Source organism: Canis aureus, chromosome 4, assembly GCF_053574225.1.
Source record: "Canis aureus isolate CA01 chromosome 4, VMU_Caureus_v.1.0, whole genome shotgun sequence".
In the NCBI taxonomy this organism is placed as follows: domain Eukaryota; kingdom Metazoa; phylum Chordata; class Mammalia; order Carnivora; family Canidae; genus Canis; species Canis aureus.
In genome coordinates, this window is record NC_135614.1 from 54,753,337 (window position 1) to 54,771,741 (window position 18,405).

Here is an 18,405-nt window from a genome sequence, read left to right on the forward strand (position 1 = left end):
CTGTTTCCATTCTCATTTTAACCCCCATTTCAAAGATCTCCAAGAATGAATGCAATAATGAATGCTTCATCATCCTCTTCAGAGCCATTATCATACACAGACTATGAGTGGGATGCTCTTACCACCCAGTCCTGGGCAAGCAGGGTTGCTTGGATTTGAACAAATAAAACAGCTGGGTGGAAGTCCCAAATCATGTGGGTGTGGGGCCAGGGTGACACTTACCAAATGACCACACATCTGACTTGCTGCTATAGCGACTGAAGGAGAAGACTTCTGGGGATGCCCACTTCACCGGGAACTTGGTGCCTGTGGAACTGGTGTATTGATCATCAAGGACAAACCTGGGTAGAGTGGAGAAAGAATGTCTGAATGATCTGGGGGCCTGAGTCCCATTCCTTTGTGGGCACCACATGCCTGTATTACCTTGTCATCCCAAAGTCGGACACCTTGATGACTTGGTTTTCTCCCACTAAACAATTTCTGGCAGCCTGGAGTAGAGACAGGCAAACAAAAGGGAAGGGAAAACTATTGGTGAATAATCAATACAAGGAGTCTCCTATAATAATCTCAGTCTTTTGGGTTTCTATGTGCTGCTGTACGAGGGCTTTACAGATGTGAATTAAACTTCACTAGTTCCCAGAAGTGAACTAAAGAGTTAATGTGTAAGATCTCTTATCAGTATAAGTAGGTTTGGTCTTTTAGCTTCATTCCTGAGATCTTATTTGAAGAGAAATCCATGGTGTTATCTAACCAATGGTGTGCTCTAATGCAACCTGATGCAATAGGAAATGTTAATGTTAGGGATGATATAAAGAAAATGTCACGACAAAAATAAGAATGTTTTAAGGTACTACTCCTCTTAAAACTATTCCTCAATAGGAAGAGTACCTAATCCCTAATTAGTATCACAGAATTGTCCACTGAAAGAACCCTAAATGATTAAAAAAACCCCACTCCTTTTTTCACATTTTAAATGTGGCTACAATTCCCAAGGGGGATATGTTAAAATGAATATCCTGAGCTCTGACCTCCAGAGAGATTCTGAGGATGGTTTTAGCACCTCCCAATGTGATTGTGGAAGGTCCTTGAATAATAGTTTGAGAAAAATTGTGCTTGTCCATTTCCCTCATTTTACTACGAGGAAACAAAGGCACAGAAAGGTTAAGGAGAGGCTGTAAGCTTCATTTTGGAAGAGTTTAAATTCAGATTCAGAGGATACAAGTTATCCTCTGGGATTAAGGCTGGGATTAACACTGTGACTGAGTCCTACTAGGATATCCCCAAGTGGGTGGAAGAAGGAAGAAGTTGAGAGTGGACAGGAGATGTCTGTGACTTGTTATGTATCAACATATTCCCAGTATGGGTAGCTCTACATTTCAGTGGGATGTACCCCTTCCTCCCGGACTTGTAGATGTGTGCCCTGCATCCTCTTACCAGGTCTCTGTGTATGACACATGCCTCCTCCAAGTAGGCCATGCCTTCACACACATCCAGGCACATGCCCAGTAGGGTTTCTGCAGCAAAGAGTCCCCGCTGGTTGCGAAGATAATCTGACAGGCAGCCGTGTTCCATGAACTCAAACACCAGGCAGATGGGAGCTTGCTCTAGGCATACCCCATACAGCTGGACCAGTTTGGGGTGAGAGAGTTTCCTGGAGGAAAAAGGCAAGGGGTGAGATGGTCTAAACTCAGTCTTACAAAAATGCATTCCCTCCCCAAACAAAAATAACCTGAAAGATAGTGAGGAGTCAGATGGTATGTGCAAGGACAAATGGAGGCCAGTGTGGCTGGCGCATCTTGGACCAGAGGAGAGATCGGGGGGGATAAGACTGGGGAGTGGACAGGGCAAGACCATGACAGGTCTTGTAGACCATAGTGAGGAGTTTCATTTTGTTCTCCATGCCATTTAACCCATCACTAGATTTGAGCAGCAAAGTGGTGTAACATGACATCAAAATGGTATTTAAGGAACACAGCACAGAACATCCTCCCCAAGATGTCTTTGTGTACTCTTGATTTGACCACTCACATCATGACTTCAGCCTCCTCTATGAAGTCCTCTTCTGACATAGCCCCTTCTTGAATGGTTTTGATGGCCACCTTGTCCTTGTTAAGCCAGTAGCCAAGATGCACCAGCCCAAACTGTCCACTGCCAATCTCCTGCACAAAAGTGAGCTCAGTGGGATCAATCACCCATTTCCCTGGAAAAGAGAGACAAGTTTTTCCAGGGCTGGCATGCAATAGATAATGAGGTATAGGGCTATAAGGAGACTATACAGAACCCTAGATAGAATGTTACTGTATTGTTAATATAACCCAAAGATGGCAAATAGTATAAGCTTTAGACTTAGACCTATCATGGATAGATAAAATTATTATCTTCCTACCCCAAATAATAACATAGGATATGCATTGAACACCATGAAAAATGTATGTAGGAGATTATACGGAAGAAAGACGGAAAATGGCATTAATCAAGATATTCAAAGAAAGTAAATGAAAGTGTTCTTGTAATGTCTCAACTATTTTTATACTTGATTAAAAATGTTTTATTGCTATTTCTCACATAGGGCAAATTTCATTTGAGCTGATCATTCATTCATTCATTCATTCACTCATTCATTTATCCACCAAGTGCATCCATAGCACTCTGCTTGGCCATAGCAGGGATTGGGAGCAAGGAGGTGTGGATTCCAAGGGGCACACAGTCTGGCATGTGGTAGGCTTTCAAGAAATGTTCAGTAAACGAAAAAAAGGAATCCGATTCTCAATTTTCACACTGACAAAATAAGTAGACTCATAAAATAATCTCTGTGATCCCATCCAGCATGGATATATTAAGATTCTACAGTTATTAGAATTACTTTATTTTCATAAGGAGGCTAAAGGGGTATTACCCTTCCCTGGCATTTGGTTTTGTATCATAAATAGCTCAGTTTCTACCTCTTTGAGGCAGAGACTGAACAGAAAGTAGTATTGAGTTCCTGCCATGTATAGATATGGTGCCAGTTAGGGATGGAGAGTCTATAGCAATGTTTCTCAAAGTATGAGTCTCTAACCAGCTGAGGAAAAATTACCTAGAGCATTTGTTTAAAAGGCACATTCCAGGACTCCATTATCAGGGATTGTGTTTTGGTAAGTGTTAGATAGTGTCCAAGAGCCAACATTCTTTTTTTTTTTTTTTTTTAAGATTTATTTATTTATTTTTAGAGGGGAGGTGAGGGAGGGGCATGGAGAGAGAGTCTTAAGCAACCTCCTCGTTGAACACAGAGCCCCATGTAGGGCTTGATCTCAGGATCCTCAGATCATGACCCAACAGAAACCAAGAGTCCAACGCTTAACTGATTTTGCCACCCAAGTGCTCCCAGGAGCCAAAATTATTAATAAGCATCCCAGATGACTTAGATGTACACTGAAGTCTGAGAACCACCTGTTTAGGAGATACAAAATGAAAATACTCCAGCCTCGACAAGCACAGTTTAGGGGGATGCAAACTCAAATGTTTTTAGGTTCCAGGCAGAAAAAGCAGAGGGAAGAAGTTCCAAAGGATGAGGGAATAACAAAGCTTGTGGCACTAGAGATGCAAGCCTAGATTGTATCTAGGCTTTGCCTAAAGGCACTGAAAAAAAAATTAACACCATGTCATGGCAGACAAACTTTTCTGAATGCGTCCAGCTTCCAGCCCTTGCAATGGACCATACACAGCAAACTTATATGATACAGAAGTTCTAGAAGATAGATGGGAATATGGTCCCAGGCATTATTTTCTAGTATATTTTTTTCTAATGGTGGATAGTAGAGTGCTCTGTACAAAGTAGGTCCTTGATAAACAGTCACTGATGAACTCTTAAGTAAAACCAATGAACCTTGATTTGGCCTTGATAAATGTATATATATATATATATATCTTACTACACTCTGTAAATATTCCTTTGTGCACATCATATCAGATATACAGTGCACCTGTTGTAATGGTTATTTTAAGCCTGGGGAATAATTAAGTACATGGCAAGTCCATATAGAATTTGCCCCAGACCTTTAGGGATGTGACTAATGCAAATACATAACATTGCTGGATGCACTCTCACCGTATCTCAGTCCCGCAGTGACTGGTGCTTTCTGCCTCCAAGAACAAACTGGGTGCCGGAGTCTAGTGACCAGACCTGGGTTGATTATGAAGTGAAAGGCAGTAGTTAGAATTTTACCGTAGCAACTGTTCAAGTCCAATCACCAGGAAAAATATAATCCAATGCGAAAGCTATTTTTATTCTGGAAAACAAATCCCGAAGCCCAGTCACTGATATTACACCCCCTCCAGCAAGAGTCATAAACACAGATGGGCACGTGGTGAAATCCCATGGGTCTAACAGCAGAATTTGCTAATGGAAAATATATAATATGAGCAAATATTTGGCATTGTTTCCTATTTGTAGATTTAGTTATTATTTATGGTCAGCTTGTCTGAGATGAAGAACCTGGCAGGACATTTATCATTTTTCTCCAAGTTTCCCTGTGAGGGTTCCCCGCTGGCCCCTTCCTTTAGAACTCACCTGCTCCATTGTGTTGGTGATAATTGATGAGGAGAGGAATGGAGTCAAACACGTACTTCTCAGCCACATAATATCGCTTGGGGTTGTCATTTGTTTCTTTAATGTGATAGTGCTTGATACAGGGGTTGTTCTCACTTAAACAAATGAAACATAAATTCAGTGATTATTAACAAGCAATGTTTAGACATAAAAGTGTCTGCTGGTAGCCGATTCCTGTTAGCTTTGTTTTTTACCCTCTCAGAAGGATGGCAGGTGTATTTCAACTTGTGTGTCAGTCTTGACAGGGTAGCCCTGGGTGCTATAGTAAGAAGGACTCGGAGGCTGCATCTAGACCCAGTTAGAACCAGGCCCATGATGGATTGGAGATGTTTCTTCTACAACCACGCAGTGGGTAATGGTCTTGTGTGTGCTACATGCTTTCCTCCTGTGTGTGTGGATTTCACTAACTGTCAGCATACGATAAGGGAACACTGGACCCTTAATACTTATGTGACTTTGTAGAGTAAAGAGTTAACATAGCAGCCCTGAATGCTTTTTTTTAGAAAGGCCTGCTTGCAAATTTGACCCGTGGCTAGCATCTGAGAACTTGGATTTTGGGAGGGCTTTCACCATTCTCTAACTGATAAGGATGGCTCCCTGTTCCTAAATGGTTTGTGTAACACTGTGGTTTATGTTCAATGGCTGCTTTTCTTTGGGGACTCTGGAATTTTGCCATGTGCTAGGCAGAGGGTACCTAGGTGGCCGGCCCCCAAGTGAAAACCTTGGGCACTGAATCTCTCATGAGCTTCCCTGGTAGACACCATTTTACCCTGTTGTCGAAGCTTGTTGCTGGAGGAATTAAATGGAGTCCTGTATGACTCCACTGGGAGAGGATTCTTGGAAGCTCATGTTTCACTTCCTCTGGATTTTGCCCCATGTGCCTTTTTCCTTTGCTTCCTTGATTTGTATTCTCCTGCTATAATAAGTCTTAGCCTTGAATATGACTATATGCTAAGTCCTGTGAGTTTTGGTAGTAGGTCACTGAACATGGAGGTGGTCTTGGAGACCCTCAGCATAGACTTTATTTCTCATTCTTTCTCCATCATATTTCATGGAGCTGCAGGTCACTTTCCTCCCTGTCCCCAGCCATGGCAAGGCATGGCCCCTCTGTGATGTGCATTGTCTTCTTTCTCATCCCTGGGCAGCTCCCTTCTTCTCCACCACATGTGTAGACCTTGCTCTTGCTCTGAATTTTGCTCATGTCCTCATTCTCCAAGAAGTATTCCCTGAGGACACCTTAATAATAATTTTTCTCTTTCCTCTTAATTCTTACCAGACTTTGCCCATTGCCAAACTGCTTTGTTCTTACTTACTCTTTAATTAGAAGAGAATTTGAGAGCTAGATAGGCTCTTAGACATTGTTTTACAGAGAGCAGGAACCTGGGATACAGAGCGGCAGACAAGCAGGGTCTTGTAGTCAGCCAGCTGGAGCAGAACAGTGGTTTGACCACTTGAGCTCCATTATCTCATGAAGGTGCCATTGGTTCTTTGAACCTTGGTTTTTTCTTTTATTTAATATTTTATTTATTTATTTGACAGAGAGAGAGAGAGAGAGAGAGAGGAAAGAGAGAGAAAGAGGGAGAACAAGCAGGGGAAGCTGCAGGCAGAGGAAGAGGGAGAAGCAGGCTCCCAGCTAAGCAGGGAGCTCAATGTAGGGCTCATCCCAGGACCCTGTGATCATGACCTGAGCTGAAAGCAGACACTTAACCAACTGGGCCATCAAGGTGCCCTAGCCTTGTTTTCTGTTTTGTTTTGTTTCCTATGTGGAAGGAGCACAGTAACTCCTGCCTTCAGAGTTTGTTAGGATCAGAAACAGTCTGTAAAATTCTGGCACATGATAAGGGTTTAATAAATAGTAGGTAGCTTTATTAGCAGAGCTAGAACTAAAATACGTATCTTTTCACTTGTGGCTGAAAGTATCTATTCTCTGTGGGCTAAATTATAAACTCATCAAATGCAGCCCAAGTATTTTATTTCCTTAGAGCTCTGCACTCAGGGGTGCTGACTTGGAAGAGAACCTGGTACCTGGACCTGGCTCTGTTATTTTCCAGCAAAATAACTTGAGTTGTGTCAAGTTAGTTAGTCTCTGGCATTGGTTTTCTCAGAGAGATCAGGGAAAGTACACAATTTCTAGTGATGTCTCTACCTCTTTCACTGTCTGATGTTGCTGTGTGTGGCTTGTTGCTCACACCCACCTCAGGACTGTCTCTCCCCACTTTGCTGAGCTAGCACCATACCTTACAATGGCTTTGGTGAAAACAGATACGGTATATGTTCCTGGAGTTCTGGAATCTCGTACCATGAAGGCTCCTTCTTTGCCCTAGAATAGTTAGAAGATACAGAAGGTTAGCAATCCTAGGAAACCAGGCTCACACCTCCAGCTCCACTTTCTTGTCTATGAAAGGAGGAAATACAGTTTTCAGTGGCCAGTTTTGTACAGAGCAGACTTTCAGCAATAATGACTACCATTTCATTTGATCATTCAACAGATATTTCTTTAGGCCCTACCATGGATCAGAGGCTTCTGGTAAATGAAGACAGATAAATACAAGCTTTGCCCTTTTGGAGCTCCCCATGAAGCAGGCTCATTACAGATGTCATCCAACCCTCACTAGAACATTGCAATCTAGATTTTATATCCTCAGTTAAACTGATGAGGACACTGAATGCCACAGAACTTAAGTGATTTTCTCACAATCCACAACTAGTAAGTGGCAGACCTGGGATTTGAACCTTGAAGGTGTCATGTGAGCAAAGCCTGTGTTCACTCTACTGCTCCATGACACCTAACTCAACAAATGTGAGAAGCCACTTCTCCGTTCCCTTCGAAGGACACAAAGCTTTCTGGTCTGGAAGCTTCATCTGTTCCTTAATGGGAATGTATGTATTGGGCCCTTTTTAGCAACCTTTTCAGAGTGTTGATTTTGCTGTGGGCAAAAGGAGAAAGAAAACCCGTGAAGTTCCTGGTCACATGAGGGAAGTAGACAGAAGGGAAAACCCCAAGAATGTACTCTTCACCCCCCTATGACAGTTTGCCAGTGCTGATGAAAAAAATATAAACAAATGGCTAAGCCAATATATTCATTCCTGATGGGAACTTGAAAAATCTCAACTTTGTTTTGAGTACTTCATGTCTAATGTTCTGTTCCTGCCCAGCTGTAAATCTGTGCTGGCAATATTTGCAAAAGCTATTACTATGATTTATTTAACTTCAACATACTGAGGACCACAAGTGAGGGCTGGAGAAACACATGAGCTCCATAGGAGAGCCACACATACTGGTAGCGTATGGAGCAGAGTATATACAATTTAGAACAATGCAAGCCTCTCTATCCCCCCATCCCCAAAGTGGATTATCTATACACAGTAAAAGCAATACACAGAGATGGCTATGCTAATTGTTTGAATCCTAGAATATCAGCATTATAGGATATTTAGCAGCATCCCTGGCTTCTATCAACTGGATGTGAGACACGGCCAAGTGTTCCCTGGGGAAGAAAGTCACCCCGGTTGAGAACTACTGATCTGGTCTAACTCCCTACACCCCTGGGTCCTACACTTTGTTGATAATCACAATCACCTGAAGAATCTGAAGCAAAAGACAAAACAAAACAACAACAAACAGTTAACCATGCTTCACCTATACACTTAGAATCTCTAAGACTGGCACCCTGGTTCCTGAACTTTTTAGAAGCTTGACATATGATTCTTATAGACATCCAGGTTTGGTCTCCATTGATTCAACTGAACATGTAGCTCTTATTTATAATAGTTCTGATGAGTTGTCTCTATCTCTCAGAAACGATTATAAGTTAGAAAGCTCACACAGAACTATAACCTCTATCTCTAGCTTGGCCCTAAACCTGCAGGTGTGTGTGTTGTGTGTGTGTGTGGGGGGCAGGGTGTGCCTAGAGACAATTGGCCCTTACATCATTGTGCATTCTTGTCAAGCCTATAATTTATCACATAAATATGGAACTTCCACAATTTTCTTATCTCTTCTGGGATTTTAAGAATCTATTTTGAAAATATGAGGAGGATGGAAGGTAGAGGGATTGGATGAAGGGAGCCAAAAGATATAAACTTCTAGTTATAAGGTAAGTAAGACACAGGAAGTAATGTACAGGATGATGACAACAGTTAACAGTATTGTATTTTCTATTTGAAAGTTGCTAAGAGATAAGATCTTAAAATTTTTCATCACAAGGGAAAACAGTCTGTATCTATATGTAGTGATGAAACTTACTGTATTTTTTTTGAAACTTATTGTATTAATCATTTTGCAATAGATACATATATCTAATTATTATATCGTACACCTTAAACTTACAAAATGCCATATATCAGTTATATCTTGATAAAACTGGGGGAAAAAAAGAAATTTGAAGCTGAGACCTGAATCTTCAGGTCTTTATTGCTTAGCCATGGTCTCCCTATCCCAAGGCTGTGAGTGTGAGCTGCTCAGGTTGCTCCCTGAAAGTGGGGGAAGAATCAAGGAAAATGCAGAAAGCTGCTATATTTCTTTTCTAAGATATCCTGAACAGTCCTAGTGTTCTTTGTTCACATAGAATTTATTTTAGTAATTTTTATTTAATAATTTTCTTCTAAAAAAATAATAATTTTCTTCTAAATTTAAGAAAATGCATTATAATCTTTCTGGAGCAATATATGATCTTGAGCCTGTAGGTAGCCTCCCACATTATCCACAAAGTGTTCTGTGCAGTATCTTAGACATGGTGAGAACAGAAGAGAGCTAAACAGATTCTTATTTTCCTTTTCTCAGATATAAATGTAAACTATTTTTCCATTGAAATATTAAAGACCCTTTTAACATTTGCTTACACATCATCCTTTAAAAAAAACTTGATTTTCCAAGCATTAGATTTTTCCCCCTTTGGGGTCAGTAGTTTATTTAATTTCTAGAGTAAAGGTGATCTATGTGACATAAAAAAATCCCAGATTAGGTTCATTTGATTTTAAGATAGCTTTTGAGGCATAATTTATATACCATGAATTCCCCCAGTTTGAGTGTATAATCCAATGATTTTTAGGAAATTTATAGAGTTGTGCAACTCAATCTAATCTTAGAACATTTCCATTACTCCCCAAATATACCTCTGTTTTATTTGCACCCCTGTCACATTGGTATGCTTTCTGTATTATAGGTTTGCCTATTCTAGATATTTCGTGAAAATGAAAGAATTAATATGTGGTCTTTTGTGCCTGGCTTCTTTCACTTAGAATGTTGTTTACAAGATTTTTCCAAGTTGTAGTGCGTATCAGTACTTCATTCCTTTTTATGACTGAATAATATTCCATCATATGGCCATACCACATTTTGATTAACCATTCATTAGCGGATGGATGTTGGGCTGTTTCCACCTTGTGGCTACTGTGAATAATGGATCCATGTCTGGCTTTTTTTGCTTGACATCGCGTTGGTGATATTTGTCCATGCATTACATGTAGCATAGTTTGTCTTCAGAGATTTCCTTCTTTGCCAAATATAGAAGCTTTTTCTCTTCCCTCATTGGAATGTGATGGGTTAAACCCAAGGCAGGAAGAAACAAAACTTCAGTAGACGAAGATTTTATCTGTGTATCTAAGTTATTCAAAAAGGGGAAGAAAGAGACCAAAACACCCCCCATAAAAACCAACAACAAAACAAACCCAGAAGTTTATCAAGTGTCTGTAAAGGGGGGAGTACAAATATCTCTTCTATTTAATTAGGAATGTTTTATTGTTGTTCTTCCAAAGAAGCCATTATTATTGTTATTTTTAAAAATTGTGATCAGAGTGGGGCTTAACTGTTAACAAGAGTGATCCACAGTCGTGAGAAAAAGGGGTGGTAAGGTTTGCAGTCAGCTCAGCTGAGCATGGGAGGCTCAGAGCTCTTCCTCCCCCACCTCCCTACCCTGTAGTTGCTCTAAGTGGCATTCAGTGAGGGTGACAGGAAATTGGTCTGGGGCTGAGGCGGCCTAGAGTTCTGAGGAAAACAAGGCATACTGCATGTGCCTAACTGCCTACTTCCTGCAAGGGGCTCAGAAGAAGTTGCAGCCCCCAAGAACACTGGAGCTTAAAGGGTCTTTCTCACATGACTGCCATGCAAAGGGGTACTGACTAGTACAAGGCAGCCAGAAGGGTGGCCCTTACTCCCTTGGGACATTTTCGAGGTCTCGGTTTACCTTTTACTAATTCACCTAGAAAAATAAAGAGGTGGGGGGATCCCAGGGTGGCTCAGCGGTTTAGCGCCTGCCTTTGGCCCAGGGCATGATCCTGGAGTCCCGGGATTGAGTTCCGCATCGGGCTCCCAGCATGGAGCCTGCTTCTCCCTCTGCCTGTGTCTCTGCCTTTCTTTCTCTCTCTCTGTCTCTATCATGAATAAATAAATACAATCTTAAAAAAAAAAAAAAAAAAGAGGTGGGATGCTTGGGTGACTCAGTAGTTGAGCATCTGCCTTTGGCTCAGGACATGATCCTGGGGTCCTGGGATTGAGTCCTGCATCGGGCTCCCAGCAAAGAGCCTGTTTCTCCCTCTGCCTGTGTCTCTGCCTCACTCTCTGTACCTTTCATGAATAAATAAATAAAATCTTAAAAAAAAAAAAGAAAAGAAAAACAAAGAGGCAACAATAGGGAAAAAAGGTCATGGAGGTGGTGAAATACATGGATGGGGATTACGGGGACAGGAGACTAGAACTTAACTCTATAGTCCCTTGTTAACTGTGTCTGTGTGCATAGATGTACCCCTCTTCTAGTCCAGAACTATGCCACTGATTCATCCCCTGAATTTGGCCCCAGTTTACTCTTCTGTAACATAGATGATCTTTAAAGAGAATTCTTACTCTACGAGCCTATAATTCTGTGAATTCCAATTGCTTCCTGATTAAATGTATGAGCTTCAGTTTCCTCATTTGTAAAATGCAAGATTGCTGGGAAAATTAAAGTGCATAGAAGCCTTCCTGGAATATACCAGAATGAGGACTATTAGGGCTATCATTAGCCATCATTATCACATTTGATGGTATACCATCTGTTGGAGGTGTTAATTCCACTGTTTGCCTTTATCTGAAATATGTTGACATACTAGGAGTATATTTCCTTTTTTCTGCCCATATGATTTAAAGGTGAATCTACAGAAGGTAATCTCAACACACAGGGTATAGGTTACTGTAAAAGACAGACTAATAATTCATAGCCTGTCATGTGGCATTACACTTGAGAAGAATGTCTCTGACACATTCAGGAGTTGGTTGTTTTCTTCTCTTGATAAAACCCATTATTAAGTCATTTTTAACTCATAGAAATATAATAAACCAATGCCTAAGAGTAGGGCTCCTGCCTGAAATTCAGGTCACCCAAAGGGTGCAATACTGTAAGGTATGGAATACTTACTCACAAGGAATTTACCCTCTACCTAAATGGGTTAAGACAGAAGAGAAACTCCTGAGGCCCAAAGCAGTGTGAGAACAGTGCCACTGGAGAAGTAATGACATTGCACTATGAGGGTTCAAAGATCAGGCCACCATATTCCATGGCCAGGGATACGGGAAGCATGACAGGCGTCTTAGAGGTGATATTATCTGATAAACTGATAGGACGTTGTAGGAGATGCTTTTCTGCAGTTTCCAAACTTGGGTTAGTCTCAGAATCACCTGGGCGCCATTTCTAGAGGTTCTGACTGGTGAGGGCTGGAATTTGGAATTTGCATTTTTAAAAAGATCCCCCAATGCTTCTCATGATCATCCAGGTTCTCTTTAAGCATGGCTGTTAATTTAAAAAAATTATGAAGCATTTGATGTATTCATTCATTCAACAAATATTTTTTGAGCAACTGCTTTGCCGTAAATACAATCTAGGTGCAACAGGAACAAGATAAAGTCTTTATATTTTAGTGGAGAACTGTGAATGGGGCAGTACCTCAGGACCCGTAGTTAATAAAAATGAATCAATCCACCTTTTAAGGTTCTTATACTTGTTAGATAAAGAGATACTAAACACACCCAGGAAACAATTCTGCTATTGTTTCAAGCAGTGGACAATCCAGGGAATCACTGAAGTTTACCCTTTTATTACCTAATGAGGCAAAGAGGATTTGGTAAAGTAGTTCAGAATATTAGCAGGGAAGAATGTCTCAACTGCCCCAGCAGGCAAAGTGTATTTAAATGTCTCCAAAGTACTGCTGTAAAACGGGAAACCTCCTCAGCTTGTCATTCATGTGGGCTGTTTCAAGTGCTCTATGGGTAACGACACTTCATTAACCAATGTGCGATTGAAAATAACACAACCATACTTGTTTAAACTCATTATAATTCAGGTTTTAAGTTAATTTGGCAATCCTCTCAATTAGTTCCAATCAGTCAGGTTTTACTATGTTGTCCAATAACATAGGTTGGGGAACTGGGAGCTGAGTCAGCAGCCCAGACAACACAAGTTTGACTTGAAAAAATACAGATTCCCAGGAACTACCTCTGGAGATTCTGATTCTGCAGGTCTGGGGCGGGGCCCACTGGGATGCTGGATTTCTAAGAGTTGTACAGTGATTCGAATGCATGGTCTCCTGGGGACTGCAGGAAATAATTAAGTGCTGAGTTGATGTGGAACCAAGGAGAAACCAGAGTCCTGTCATGACTCAGCTCAATTCCTCCCCACCCCCCCTCCCCATGAGATTTGGAACTCCTCAGGGTCTTCTCTGAACTCGGAGGCCACTGAAAGCCTGTCCCATATTCATAGTTTACCTTGGATTATCCCCTCACTCTTCAGTTTGTCTTGTTTCCCAGTAGAGTCTAAGGCTTACAGAGGTCAAAGATCCTGTCTCAAGTACCCCTAAGGGCTTAGTCTTGTGCTCAGCAAAATCATAAGGTACTCGAGCTTAGAGCCAGCAATTGTAATCAAGGAAATGGTGCACACACACCACGGCCGGGGGGTGGGGGTGGAGTGGGGGGGGGGTGGGGGGGCGCTGCTAATGGAGACAGCTGTCTGAACACAGGCTGCCTCTCATGCATCCCTCCCTGGGAAGCACACACAGTCTTTTGGGAAATCCATAAACAACTGAACTTGCTCTCTTTGATGAGAACAAGCTACCGAAGGGCAGAACATCTCACCTTGTCCTCTATGCTAGCTGCTTGCTAAACGGCAACTTAGCCGAAAAAAATGAAGTTCAGTGTTCCCAGGATGACTGTGGGTTTTCCTTCTCCCCAGCCTTTTCCTCTTATAGAAGTTCTATTTTTGCCTTTGGTAGAATGAATCAATCTGTTACCAGTTTCCCTTTCTAGAAAAGTAAATAGCATGCTAATAATTAACTGTATTGCTTCGAATTATTCTTTGGCACTATTCATTAACCCTCCACCTTCCCATCACAGCCTTTCACTCCCTTCCCAGCCTGGTCCCATGTTCCCTTCTCTGTGGCTCATCCCTAACCACTGTGCAAATAGTTGGCTACCAGGTTGGGTGACCAGCTGTCCTAGTTTGCCCAGGACTGAACGGGGCGGGGATTCCTGGACACAGGACTCTCAGTTTTAAAACTGGGACCATCCCAGGCAAACCAGGATGAGTTGGTCACCCCACCTGCATTGTGTGCAGGAAAGATTTGCAGTTTTATTTAAAATTCTTAAAGATAGAAAAATCTTTAAACCCAAATGGGAAAATGTTGTATGGTAAAATGGCAAGAATAGGGTTGACATTTTGGCACAGGGTGACTAATGCTTCAGTCAACTCATACTTACTGTTTACTGGTGTCACCAGTAAGGCTAGTGTTGGGCACAGGTCATTAACATCGTCTGAATATCAGACTCACCTGGAGAGATTTTTCTCTGAATTACTAATGCCAAGATCCTACCAACTAGATATTCGGATTGACTTAATGTGGGGTGGGGCTTGGGCACTGGTATTTTAAAAAATATTTCCCAGAAGATTCTAATGTGCAGACAGGCCTGAGAATCACTCCTCTAGGCATATATGCTGGTAAAGTAATTGATTGCTCTGGGGAGGACTTTTTCTGAGAAACTCCATGCAGTTGGTTTCTCTGAAAGAGCTATAAATGCAGTATTCAGTGGACTCAAAGTGTGATCTGTGAATGTGTGCTAGTTGGCAAATTGTTGCTGGTCTGCCACACACAAAAAGAGAAACTGAGAGTAAGCATTTAGAAATTTTTTATAGCAATCAGAGTAATTTTCTGTCTAATGAATCTAAGACTAGTAAAAGAATGAACTTGCATTTTTTGGTGTCTTGGCCCCGTTATTTTTTTCTAGTTATTAGAAAAAAATTAGTTCATTTTTATTTATTTTACAAATGTAAGTCTGTGACAAATTTGAAATTGAAAACCAACCACAAAAAGAGTGATCCATCAATACAGATATTTGAGAGGCACTGTCCTAGAACAACAAATGACCTTCTGGTCTAGACAGAGAGGGTTCACCTTGAGTGCCAATCAACTGATGGCAGCTGCCTGGAGCACCATGTTGAGGAGGATCCTAAAGCCATGGACCATGATCAGTTGTGTCACATAAGATTAGGAGCAAAGGGTGACAGTATGAGTTCTAGGTAACTATCATCGCTGATTGAGGATATGTCCATCTTGTATTCATTGAGAAACTAAGGTCCAGGAAGAAGAAAGTTACTGTGTTGGTAACAGAACAGGAACTAGAACCTGTACTTTTCCCATCACACCATGCTTTCCTTCTTCTCATTACTCTCTCCCTTAATTCTGGCATCCCTGAGCAAGATCAGACTTGCTACCCATACTGCATGGCTCTTGAGAAGTGCTGCATAAAAATCAGTTAAAACAAGCGATATATTTCTTCTGGATACACAACCCAACCCAGTAGAATCTAAGTCACAGTCACCCTTGACCTAGTCAGAGAAGTAGGCAAGGCAAACTAGCCCCATGGCTCCCCAGGGTCAGCCATCGCAGCCAGAAAGACCACTATACCTGTTGTGACAGTTGTGTGTCACTAATAACGCCTTGGACCCTCCCTGAGTTTCTTATCGTATCATATATATGCTTGTTTCTATAAATCCCCAGAATATTTTCACTGGACATGAAAACCACTGTAATCCAGTATGTGATTTACTGTTGGCATAAAGCACAACATGGCTGGAAAGAAAAAAAGCAAAATTTGTGTTAAGTCTAAAGGTCGGTTAAGAAGACTTACTGTGTCCAAAAGAAGTTTTTCAGCTTTGTCTCGACTGATACTCTTATTGTACCACCTGAAAGCAGGAAAAAGTCATATGTCAATGCAGTTAAATTATTTTTATTATTTACTTATAAAAGATAATGCTAGAAAATGATTTGGTCATTTTCTGTCTATACCAGTGCTTTCAAACTTAAAAACAAAGGCACGAACCATTTCCAGGTAATAAAATGTTTAATTGGAAGGGAACAAATGAATCAGAATTGGTAAAGTATTGGTAATTTTTGAAACTGTGTTTTGAGTACATGGAGGTTCGTTATATTATCCTCCCTACTTTGGTGCATGTTCGAAATTTTCCATGATAAAACTTTAGAAAAACTTTAGTTTCTCCATTTCATAAGTCTGTGGGTGATTATAAATAGAATGAGGCTAGGACAGCTATAAAAATTAAGTAAAATTTGGAAGTTTAGGCTTGTAAAGCAAATGCAGTGTTTTTCTCATTTAGACTGGTTTTCAAGATCTGCAAAGTAATTATATTATTTCTATAATTTGGGGGTCTGGTAAAAAAACCTAAAAAGTGGTAAGAAGAATATGAATGATTTTTAGGGATGAAGTTTTTGAATGTTGCTGTTAACATGAACCACATCTTGGCTTCCCTGGCTACTTCTTAGATAAGAGGAGATAGAATGATTATCAGTTAACAACCAGTTTTAGGAAAGTATAAACCCCAGAGGAGAGAAGTTCTGGGTGGGCAAGGAATACTACTTGTCAAACTTGTTGGGCTGTTAGAAAGTAGCCACAAATAAGTGGATCCATCTGGGCTTTTGAACATCATGCAACTGAATGGTATTTTTTTAAAAAAGATTATTTATTCATTCATTCATTCATTCATTCATTCATTCATTCGAGACAGAGAGAGAGAGAGAGGCAGAGACAGAGACACAGACAGAGGGAGAAGGAGGCTCCATGCAGGGAGCCCGATGTGGGGCTCGATCCCAGGTCTCCAAGATCAAGCCCTGGGTCGAAGGTGGCACTAAACCACTAAGCCACCCAGGCTGCCCCGGTATTTTATACCTCAGTGGGCTCTTGAAACTTATCTAGTTGAGGGATGGAAAATATGCTTCATTTCATGTGCAAGCTCTGATCAGTAGCTGCCTAAAGCTATGCACCTCAGCTCAGTAGGTAGGTGTGTCACTAAGAGTGATGTCTATCCTGAGTTCAAGGATGGGGAGGGAATGCCAGCTAGAATGTCTCCTTCATCTTGTCTGACCCTTCAGTTTAAGGAAAAGGGATCTGAGATTCAGCCTGGTGAGAAAACTTGCCCAAGGGTATGCCGCCAATCAGGGCAGGAGATCTGAAGCCAATCAATGGATATACCAAACCATGATTTTGTTCCCAGCTGGTATATTTTTGAGTTCTTATGCAAATATCACCTGAAACTAGACAATATTAAGTTCAAGGATAAAAAGTTATCATATTGAGTATTTTTAATACATGCATACATATATATGTATGTATATATGTATATTTAGAAATAGATAATACAATTCTAATATAAACATAGATATATTTCTAATATAAATATTGTATATCTAATGTAAAAATATATTTTAAAAGTATATGTGCATGTGTATATATATGTGTGTATATATATATATGTACTTCTAAATGTCTGGATGTCTGCTTGTGAGTCATTTTATTCTCTAGCTATGATTCTATAATCTGAAAATGCAAACTGACAGTATGTAGAATAGATAGGGCTCACAGACTGTTTTGCTTGTATGGTGTCATGTTTTGTTTTGTTTATGACTTAAAGTACCATCGGGAGGGGGCATACACTTTTTTATTTGCCCCAGGCTCTACCATTCTCTAGTGATTTATACTCTGTTGGAATTTTGAGTTTGCCCCTTCTATCGTAAATGATGAGATTCTGATTAAAAGCAAAAACAAACAAAAGTTCCCAGCCTAGTGATCATTTGAAATAAATGCCTATTTTTTCCTAAAGGCATTGACTATAAAAATGAAAGAATTTTATTTAAGCATATTTCATACATGTTTCATTGCGGCTCAAGTATTCTTGGAACCGATGACTCTTCTGTTAGCTGAGGGAGGGGCTACTCACACATACTTGATCAAAGCCCGTCTCAGGTTGAGAGACTCTTCAGAAAATGATAGCTCTTCACTACAGAGTCCATTAGAATTTAAGCAACAAATAACTTGACCACATTTGAACTAATAAGAGCCCAAATGAGTTGATAGAAGTCTTCATTAGCTAATATTCTTCAACCCTGGTATCTTACATTTGGTAAGGACTTAAATATTTTTCATTTTTAAATAATTTCAAATGTATAGAAAAGGTGTAAAATACTATAAAAGGGCTCCCATATACACTTGACCCAAATGAACTAACTTCTGACATTTTATATATTTGCTTTACCATTCCCTCTGAATATATATATGTATATATATATATACATACACACATATATATATATAATTCCTAACCATTTGAGAATAGACTTTTACTCCTATGTATTTCTAAGAAATAGAACATACACTTATATAAACATGGTACAATTACCGAAATCAGGAAATTTAACATTAGTGCAATACTATTATCTAATTTCAGACTTGGTTTGAATTTTATTGGTTGTCCCAATGATGTGTTTTGTCACCTTTTTTTTTTTTT

At 40.4% G+C, this 18,405-nt stretch overlaps 1 protein-coding gene across 1 annotated transcript in view; it reads right to left on the reverse strand.

The window, feature by feature from the left end:
* Positions 1-18,405, reverse strand: part of ITK (IL2 inducible T cell kinase) — a 63,631-nt gene that overhangs the window by 9,056 nt on the left and 36,170 nt on the right. The window contains exons 8-15 of the mRNA XM_077895728.1: positions 15,738-15,792; positions 6,826-6,908; positions 4,550-4,683; positions 4,088-4,162; positions 2,029-2,200; positions 1,435-1,651; positions 424-488; positions 223-341 (exon numbers count right to left, since the gene is read on the reverse strand). Of these exons, the coding sequence (XP_077751854.1) occupies positions 223-341; positions 424-488; positions 1,435-1,651; positions 2,029-2,200; positions 4,088-4,162; positions 4,550-4,683; positions 6,826-6,908; positions 15,738-15,792 (920 nt within the window). The remainder of the gene's footprint in view (positions 1-222; positions 342-423; positions 489-1,434; positions 1,652-2,028; positions 2,201-4,087; positions 4,163-4,549; positions 4,684-6,825; positions 6,909-15,737; positions 15,793-18,405) is intronic.